A 10499-nucleotide genomic window follows, 5' to 3' on the forward strand; every position below is an offset into this window, starting at 1 on the left:
CTCTCTCTCTCTCTCTCTCTCTCTCTCTCTCTCTCTCTCTCTCAAATAAATAAATAAAAATTAAAAAAAAAATAAAATGGCAATACAGGGAATGGGGACACAGCTCAGCAGCACAGCACCTGCCCGGTAGGCACTAGGTCTTGAATTTGATTCCTGATGCCAAAATAAAATATAAAATGATGATATAGAAGAGTGTCAGTATAATATTTGTGAATAGGTTATTGGGTTTACCATAGTCTATAGAGTGGGCAAAGGAAGCTATGATATAATATATTCAGTATTGATTCATATTTTAAAAACATGGATCAGTAGGAACGTACATGGGAAATACTGCCAGAGGCTATTCCTGGATAGTTGGATTACAAGTTTGTTTGTTTTTCTCCCTCATTTTGTGGTTTGGCTTGGTTTTTTGAGGCAGGGTCTCCATATAGCCTCAGACTTATCATGATCCTCCTGCCTCTGCCTCCCAAGTGCTGCGATTGCAAGCATGGGCCACCATATCCAGTTTGTCAATTTTAACAATGAAGACGAGTACATTTTACAACTAGGGAGCAAACTGGTTTTTGAAACTCAGATTGTTCAGGAGCAACAGCACTTGGTCTGTTTGACCTCTTTTCCTCCCTAAAAATGAGGCAGACAAAGCCCTTCCAGAGCCCGGGAGGGAAGGAGGAGGCCCGGCCATCTAAGCTCCAGGAACCCAAGCAGGACGCGATTGGGTGGAAGGCCACTGCTGCCTCCCATTCCACACAGCGCCCCCTGCAAAGGCTGCAGGGCTTCCTTCCACAGTGTGTGATGAAAGGCTCTAGGCCCTGGGGTGGAGGCTCGGGATCGCCCACTCCAGGGCACCCCTCGGTCCATGACCCCCTCGGGAAGGGCTGAGGACACACTCACTCACTCTTTCTCTGCCACACCCAGGAATTTTTCTATGACATCAAACACAGTGACCTAGCAAAGAAGTCCCTGGACATCTCCGTCTGGGACTACGACATCGGCAAGTCCAATGATTACATCGGTGAGTGTTCCTAGCCCCAGAGGAAACCCCTCCGAACCTCCCAGGCAGAGGAAGCCTCACAGGGCCACAGAGGGTCAGGTTCAGCCCCGCTCTTTCTGCAACCTCGCAGTCCAAGCCCTGAGTTGGAACCCATGACCCTGATTCAGGTCACTTTCAGCGTGACCTTTGGGTGACCTGGCTCACCCAACTGGCTAATCCGCTGACCTCAGAGCCTGCATAGAAGGACTCAGCCATAGCACAGAGGGCTGTGGGGTCTCTGCAGTGAAGCGGCACAAAGAAATTCCCCTTAATCTGTGTGCAAGCCCAGGATGAAGGGTTGTATTTGCCTGGCCTCCTTCCAAAGGAGAAGGAAGAAGGGCCAGCCAGATATCTCAGCAGATTAAAGCACCTGTTTAGGCAGACGCAGGGGTTGGGGATTCAGTCCCCAGCCTGCCATGCCAGGCCCACCCCCCAGGGCACTCTAAGATGGGGATTGAGACTGGGTGTGGTGGCATGCACCTGTAATCCCAGCTCGTGGGAGGCTGAAAAACAGGAGGATCGCTATGAGTTGGATCTGGGTAGTGAAACCCTGAAGGCCCTGTACTAGATACATTAAATAACTAAATAAATGAAAAGAAGGAAGAGAGGTGATTCAAAACAGAGCAGGGAGGAAACTCTGGATGGGGCAAGAGCAGCAGGAAGATGAAAGTGATGGTGGGTGACGTTCTAGAGAAGTAGTTTGCACAAGCACCCTGGTGATACGCGGGAAAGCTTGAAAAAGAAAATAGACAATGAAGTTATGACTTGGTGCTGTAGTTGGGAGCCATGGCAGGTTCTTGAGGCATGGAGGTCCCTGCTAACACTTGGGGGCCTCAGATGGGCACCCTCCATGCCGACCTTGGGCTCTTCTCTCCCATCCCGTCCCCCAGGAGGCTGCCAGCTGGGGATCTCAGCCAAGGGGGAGCGCTTGAAACACTGGTATGAGTGTCTGAAAAACAAGGACAAGAAGATTGAGCGCTGGCACCAGCTGCAGAATGAGAACCACGTGTCGAGCGATTAGACTCGCCCTGGTCCCCGCCTCCGCGTGCCCCTTGCCTGGCCCAGCCGCGCACTACTCCCTGGCCTCTCCCCTATGCCCACCTCCCAGTCCCGGCTGCCCTTCTGGAGCCTGACTTTGAGGACCCCCACCTTGGGCATAGCTGCCAAAGGCCCTCCCCTTCACCCCATCCTCCCCCTCTTCCTCCCCTCACCCTCTTCTTCCTCCTCCTGCTCCTCCTCCAGCTCCTGACGCAGCTGTCTCTGGTCCCCAGTACGGAGTAAGAGGGCTGGGGATGCAGAGGTGCTTATAAAGCACAGGTCCATTTAATAACCGCCCAGTGTGGCTGAATTAACAAAGCTCTTCACCATTTGGGGCTGTTTTTCTACCCTCCTGGCCTCAGACGCATACACACCTGCTGGGGCCCTGTATTCCCTCTTCATGTCCCCTTGGCTACCAGTAGACGCTCACACTGGGAACACAAACAATGGGGCAACAATGGGGACATCCAGGATCCTGCTACCCCTCCAGACACACCCCCAATTGCCAGGAGGACAGCCTGCTACCCCCCAAAACACACAAAGAAATGGACACATACATGGAGCACAGAGGAGACCTTGTTGTCCCCTCTTCGAGGAAGTCACTTATCCACTCAGAGAAAAAAATAACCCTCCCCCTTGTCTCTACCCACCGCCTTGTCTCCCTCCCTGTCCCCTCTCTCAGGAGGCAGAATAGCAAAAACAGCAGCTAGATCTCCAAGCCCCCTGCCCTCCTGCCCTGGGCCTCCTCGCCTCTTAAACTCTCCACCGCTGCTGTTGGCATGGCCAGATGGCCTTGGGCTCCAGCAGGCTGTGGGCACAGCCCTGTGCATGGCAGCACGCACAAGCTGGTGGACGCCTTTTAGATAAACTCTGCCATCCCTGCTTCCCTGGTGGGCACTGGGAAGAAGATAGAGCCACAGCCCATGGGGGCTCTGCCAAGGCCCCACCCATTCCCTTCCTCTGTGCTCTGCCAAAGGGACAATGACCCTCTCCTGTCCCATGCTGGGACACAGTTTCCTTCCTTGGGTACCCTGTCTCTCTCGCAGAAAGTCTCCCCGGCCTCTCTGTCTATCTCTGTTGCTTGTACAGTTTTCCAAATCCCCTGAGGGAATCAAATGACATCACGGGTATAAAACTTTAAAAAAGGTCCAGCCCTGATACCAAAGGCTTTGGGTCCTTCATGAATCAGGATATGCATGTAATTCTGAGGTTGGGATCAGGCTGCCTTCAGTGCCCCTTGGAGAGGTTTGTCGATCCCAGCTTGGCATAGGTCTTTCCTCATGAAAATCATCACAAATCATCCCAAGACCCTGCTGTGCACTCTAGAAAACATCAGATCCATACAAAAACTTCCATCCCGAACTCACCCTTCTGATCTCCCTGCACCCTCAGCTCCCCACATAACTTATTGGAGGACTCAGTTCTTGCCTTTCAGTAATCATTTTCTAAACATCAAGCCCTTCGCCTTCCCCAAGGGGGCCGATGGCTTCCTGGCGGACACCTTTCCTTTCGACCTTCACTTTTCCCTTTAGTTCCCTATGGCACCCTCTCAGCCACCTCTCCGCCACGGTCCACCCTTAGGAGAATGCATGCCAGCTGTGTCACCCGAGCCTGACGCTGGCATTGGCGCTGCAATGAGCATGCCCAAGCGTGCTGTGCCCGTGCCCACAGACTGGCACGCGCTGTCCTGGACACACACAAGCGCCTCTTGCCTAGGATGTACACACCCCGTGGTGCATGCCAACCACCCTCCTTTCTTTGTGATGATGTAGCCAACAATAAAGTAGGACTATCCAGGCAAACTGTGGTCTGCAGTTTTTCTTGCCGGTTTCTAAACAGCGTACTTTAGAATGGTACGTAGTTTTTGTGGGTGTCCGCTGAGCAAGGACCTAACATTCTCCCCATCCCCCCTAGAGTCCCAGTGGTTGTAGAATCAGGTATTGCTGAAGTTAAAAGAAATCACAGAACTCAACCAGGGCCTGATTCAAGGTACTCAGTGAACAAGGAGTTTGCTTCTTCATCTGCTTCAGAGGGCTAGATATGAAGTATCCAAGAAAAAGACATCAATTTGCCAACAAGAGGTCAGATAGTAACTGGGGGAGGGGGGCACCTATTAGCCACAGAGGAAAAGTAGGCTACCTGTGCCCTCCCAACCCCACCAGCCAATGCTAGATAAGAATGCTTCATGGGGGACTGAGATTGTCACATCTGGTTCCCAAAATTTTTACTCATGCCTAAGCCCGTATATGAAGCCATAAAATTGGGCCAAGAGAGCCCTTCCTCCAGGAAGCTAACCAGAAAAGAACATTTAAACAGATCAAAGAAGCCTCTGCTCAAGCCCCAGGCTTGGGACTGCCAGGGAGAACCAAACCTTTCTTCCCATATGGGATCTTGACTTCAGCTGGTGGCATACTTGTCCAGGCCGTTAGACTCCGCGGCCCTAGGAGGGCCTCTATCTTCAGGACACGCGCTGCCACCATCTTGCTGATGCAGGAGGCGGACAAGTTGACTTTGGGACAACAGCTGACCATTCAGGTACCACACTCAGTTATAACCTGACAGAACTGGAGAGGGCACTGTTGGTTACCAAGTCCAAGGGTGACCCATTATCAAGGATTCCTGTGAGAAAATCCCTGCATAGCCTTAGAGGCTGTGGACACTGTTAACCCAGCCTCTTTTCTCCCAGGCAAGCCAGGAGCCCCTCATAATTATGTGGAAGCCATGGATGAAATGTTATTGAGCCAGGGAGATCTCATACACTGTCCCCTTGGAGGATCAGATATGCAGTATTCCCCAGACAGATGTAGCCCTGTGCTCGAAGGGGTCCAATGACATGGATAGGCAATGGTGATATTGGACTCCATGGTAGAGGACCATCTCTGCCCACCAGAACCTCAGCCTAGAAGGCAGAGTTAATGGCCTTACCTAGGTCTTTTTTATAACTAATGACAAAAAGCTTACATCTATACTGATTTAAAATAGGCCTTTGCAGCATTCCATGTACGCAGGGCCATATATAAGGGAAGAGGACTCTTGCCCACTGGAAGAAAAAAAAATACAAAGAGGAAATTTTACAACTCATGCAGTATGGTCCTGGGACAAGTGGCTGTTATACACTACAAGGAAGGGGCACCAACAGAATGGAACATTAGGATCCAGAAGGAAGGGGGAGGGGGGAAGGGGGAGGGGAGGGGAGGAAAGGGAGACAGAGGAAGAGAGGAGAGGAGAGGGGAGGGAAGGAGGAGGAAAAGAAGAAGAGGGGGGGGAGAGAGAGAGAGAGAGAGAGAGAGAGAGAGAGAGAGAAGCTATGACAGCCTCCCAACCAGATAGAGGGACCTGAGCCATGCCCCTCATCCCAGAGCCACCCCTCCCCGAGACCCCATGCTACTCTCCAGATGAGAAAGCCTGGGATACCTGAGAAGCTAGAAAGTACAAAAATGGGGAAGGATGGAAGAAGGGAGACTAGCCATCCCCAAAGTGCTGGGTACGGTTTCTGTTTTATTTTTCAGGCAGTGTAGTTCAGGCTGGCCTTGAACTCACTATGTAGCCCAAGCTGACCTCCAATTTCCAGAAATCCTCCTGCCTTAGCCTCCTAAGTGCTGGGATTACAGATACCACCATGTCTATATTGGGCCCCAGGTTCTTAAAACAATTCCATCAGGGTATGACATGGGAAAGATAGCATTGGAAAATTACTATGTGCCACAGCGTACCACCTCTGTCCAGGCATTTGTGAGCCATGCCGACTCTCTGCCCAAAGCAATGCAAGGCGAGGACTCTCCCAGCCCCCAGGTGTTCGGCAAGCAGCAGCGCCCCATGTGAAAACTTGCTTAGGGATTTTATTGCATTATCTTGAGCTGGTGACTATCAACACATCTTAGCGCTTGTCTGTACTTTCTCGGAATGGGTTTGAGGCTTTCCCCACATGAACAGCAAGCGCAAGGACCTGTTAGCACCAGCACTAGCGAGACGAAGACAGGATGATCACTATGAGTCTGAGCGGCATAGCAAGACCCTGTACCAATAAATAATAATTAAGAAATAATAATTAAATAATAATTAAGAACTACATTCATAGCCAAGATAATCCAAGGATTATCATGTGGATGTTAATATAGAATCTACACCCAGCCTATTAGCCACAGAGCTCAGGAGGTACGAAACACACAAATCAGACACTCAGACAATTGTTGAAAAATATTACCAAGAGACCCACCTGGGATAAGACTGAGTCCCACTCATGGGCCTCCTCAGAGTGCAGTGCACCCCCATCAAACAAAAGGGGTGTTCCCCTTATGAAAACTTGTTCAGCTGGTCACCTCCAATCATATATAAAATTAAGGGTGATGTCTGTAAATTAGGAAAATTGACTATAAGGGACAAATACAGGATTTTAAAATAGCCATATAAGACATCCTGAACTGTGTACAGGAAAGAATGCCTCTATGCCTGACAGGAGCTATACCTATTCAAACTAGGCAATTTTGTTTGTGTTAAAAAATAATGCCCTACAACTCTAGGACCCATGTGCAATGGGCCTCATACTATAACCTTGTCCACCCCCACTGCTGTTAAAGTCAGAGGAACAGTGCCCTAGAGCCACCATAGTCAACAGAAGCGAATGGCCCAAGACAGATGGACCAACCAACAGGACCCAGACCACCCGAACCAGCAGGTCCTGCAATGAGACTGGGCCACCACCAGATGCCACAGCCCTGCTCTGGTCAGCCCGGAAGCTGATCAGTCTATACATGGCTATAGCTTGAGAATCAGCGTGGGATACCACGACAACATGTGTCAGTCTCAAGTCAGACCTGACGCTCCCAGCGCCCAGCTTACTGGCTAGTAGAGGAGATACTGCTTTCTGCAGGGAACTCAGCTCAGCACCGAGGCTGCATGATGTGGGAGAGAGATAAGATAGGACAAGGAAATTTGAGGGCCCTGGGACATCTGGAGATAGCTGAGGGTCTACACCAGAGACTTCAATGACTTTGCCCACTGAGATACAAAACCACCAGAGAACTTTGACCAGAGATGTTTATTAAAATCTTTCCACCTACTGTGCCTTGCTTCCTTTCAAACCCTATAAAAGGGGTCTACTTCTCTTTGTTCCCTACAGAGTATCTTTTTGCTTTCTGCCTGCCTGCACCCAGGCATAATAAATTCCATACCATGTTGCCTTTACACAAGCATGTTGGTCCTACCTAGCCCCTGCCTCTATTAATTACAAGTCTCTTCTCCTTTTTGGTACAATTCTTCTTCTAAAAACTAAAAAATAGGAGCTGCAGCCATCTCTTCCACCATCACTGAAGGCAAGCTGAGGCCTGGATATCTATGGGGCTCCGCTGATCCCTGCCATGATCACTCTCCATTATAGGAGCCTTGCAGAACCCTGCCCTGACCCCTTCACCATCACTGGAGCCTTCGAGATCCCTGCTATGCCCCTCATCACAAGAGCCTTGAGGAGCTTTGCCACTGCCCTCCATCATTAGAGCCTTGCTGAGCTGTGGCTCTACCTTTGCACCCTTGCAGAAGCTGAAACCCCAAGAGTGGGAGCTTCAGTGAGCTTACTCTGTGTGCCCACAGTTGTAGGAACTTTGCCGACCTGCACCCATCCTCCCTGCTGTCACTGCTGAGCCTGGCTGAATACTGGGAGCTTCAAAAATGTCAAAATGAAGGAGCAAAAGGCAATCTCAGACCTCCAGCCCACCCAGAACAAGCCCAGGATTCAAGGACATAGAAGAACTTGGAATCACACACTTAAAATTTCTGAAATGATAGTAACTGTGAAGAAACAACCCCATCAGGATATAGAAGAAATAAGATCAGAAATAATGACTCGGGTTAAAAAAAAAAAAAGAAAAGAAAAAGAAAAAGAAAAGAAATGACAACAATAACGAAAGAATCGCTCAGCACATCTAAAGAAGACATAGGTTTAAAAAAATGGAGGATGATAGAAAAATGATGGAAACTTAATGAACAATACAGGAAAGAATTAGAATGCATGAAGTAGATTTAAACAAATATCTAGGAAATTAAGAATTCAATTGAAAGCTGGTAAACCTGCTGGAATAAAACTGAAAATAGACTTTCAGGCTGTGAAGACAGCATTGTAGCTAGTGATTGCAAAAGGAAAAATGTTTTTAAAATAACAAGAAAAGAAGGGACCAAGGTTTGATCCCCAGCATGCCATGTCAGCCCTACTCCTGGGGCATGCTGAGATGGTGATTGAGACTAGGAATGGTAGCTGCGCCTGTAATCCCAGCGTTTGGAAGGCTGAAAACAGGAGGATTGCTACAAATCCAATCTGTGTAGTGAGACCCTGGAGACCCTGTACTAAATACATTTTAAAAATAATAAAATAACAAGGAACCAGGACATAACAATTCACCAACTACAAGATGACATAAAAAAAACAATATAAGACTGATACATGTCAATGAAACAGCAGAAGTCAACACAAATGACATACAAAGATTATTTGCAGAAGTAGTAGCAGAACATTTCCCAAGCATGGGAAAAGAATCTGACACACAGAAAGTGAGGCATCTAGAACTCCAATTAGCCATAATTAAAATATACACCCAGACACACAATAATCAAGATCCCAGAGATTCAGCAAGAGTAGAAATTCAAAGCTGTTAGAGAAAAGAAGCAGATCACCTATAATGGAAAGCCCACCAGAATCACAGCAGATTTTTTTCAACAAACCATCAAGTTGAAAAGAGCTTGTAGTGAACTATTTCTCAAAGGAAAGGTCTTGATTCTTCTGGATGGTTAACAACCTAAGTTTGCAGACCAAAATTAGAGAAAAAGGAGGGCTACAAGGAAAGCCAACATTTTGGCCCTAGCCTTCTAAGGTCAATTAAGACTCAGGACATATGAGAACTTGTACTGTAACGTCATGTACCTCGGTAGTGTCCCAAATTTTCTGATCAAGAAGATTATGGGGCCAAAGAGGAAAGTGATCGATGACATAGAGTGGGCCTAAGGAGAGTCACATGGAGAGAAGACACTCTCTCAGGCTTTCACAGAGAGCACATTGGCCAAGCAATGGCCGTGACTCATCCACATGGCTGCACTGATAAAGGTTCTACAATCTGAGGTACAGGATCTCAGGACAAATCCTGAGGGTATTTCACTGACCTTGTCAGACCAAAAAGCTACAACTCTTGTTGCATAGGTCCTGCTTTACCTTGGTCTTAACCATCCAGTAGAAAAGTATGAAGTCGAAATATAAGAAATAAAGCCATGCTGTTAAGCTGAGCTGTGGGGGACTCAGGTCAATAATTTCTGACATTGCCAGTTAAACAGAAGACCCAATGCTATTATGGGCTACTGGACTCTTTTAGAATATTTTGCTGAGTTTACACACCTATAATATTCAGTAACGGAACTTAGAAAAAATGGGGCATACCGATGAATGTCCATTTTGTATCTGTGTATTCAGAAAGGTTGGGATAGATATATAGTTGCATTCTCTTAATGAATAGAATGATTTGTTCTAATGGTGTTTGTAAATAGGATCACAAGTCCGCATCTTGTACAGCAATTAACCACTAAGAAGAATATATGCAGTGTATTATTTGTTGAAACTGTACTTCCGATTTGATTTGAAACTGTCTCATTGCTATCTGTTTATCAATAAAACTTTGAAGAAAAAAAAAGGAAAGGTCTTGAAAGAAAAAAATTCCAGGGGTTGGAGAGATGGCTCAGTGGAATAGGCACTTCCCTGGCAAGTGCAAGGGCCTGAGTTCAATCCCCGGTTCCACCAGGAAAAAAAAGAAAGAAAGAAGAAAAAAAGAAAGAAAAAAATTCTGTCCCAGATTGATATACCTTGCAAAAACTATTAAATTTAATGTAGAGATAGGATATTTCCATGACAAAGAACAACAGAAGAAATATATAACCACCAAATCAAGCCCACAAAGAGTACTGAAAGATATTCTAGGAAGAGACAAAAATGACCACAACATCAAGAACAACAATAGAAAGGAACTACCAAGCACAGCAAGCAGTTCAACAGAGAAGGAAAATAACATGAACATGACAAAGATAAGCCAATATAGAGCATATGTAAATGGACTTAATTAACATATGTAAATGGACTCAGTAAACCAATCAAAAGGAGCAAACTGGCAGAGTGGATCAAGAAATAAAATCCAACAATATGCTGTATACAAGAAGCACATTTAACTCAAAAGGAAATTCATAGACTGAAAGTCAAAGGATGAAAAACAATCCTCCATGTGACAGGAGCCCAGAAAAAAGCAGCCATGCTCTGGTAACCTGTTCTGGTAGGTACTCTGGCTGCTGACAATGTGAACTTCAAACCAAGCATGATCAAAAGGGACAAGGAAGGTCACTACAACTTGTTAGGGGAAAACTGCAAGAGGAAGAGATAACAATTGTAAATATATATGTACTCAAC

General features: G+C 47.1%; 1 protein-coding gene across 2 annotated transcripts in view; it reads left to right on the forward strand.

Annotated features, from left to right (window-relative positions):
- Rph3a (rabphilin 3A) overlaps positions 1–2051 on the forward strand; it is a 56746-nt gene extending 54695 nt beyond the window's left edge. For both annotated transcript variants that reach the window (XM_004635935.1, XM_004635934.1), the window contains 2 exons: positions 916–1012; positions 1921–2051. In XM_004635935.1, the coding sequence (XP_004635992.1) occupies positions 916–1012; positions 1921–2051 (228 nt within the window). The remainder of the gene's footprint in view (positions 1–915; positions 1013–1920) is intronic.
- Positions 2052–10499: the final 8448 nt, after the last annotated feature.

The sequence above is a fragment of the Octodon degus genome, unplaced genomic scaffold (assembly GCF_000260255.1).
Source record: "Octodon degus isolate 3935 unplaced genomic scaffold, OctDeg1.0 scaffold00076, whole genome shotgun sequence".
Taxonomy (NCBI): Eukaryota; Metazoa; Chordata; class Mammalia; order Rodentia; family Octodontidae; genus Octodon; species Octodon degus.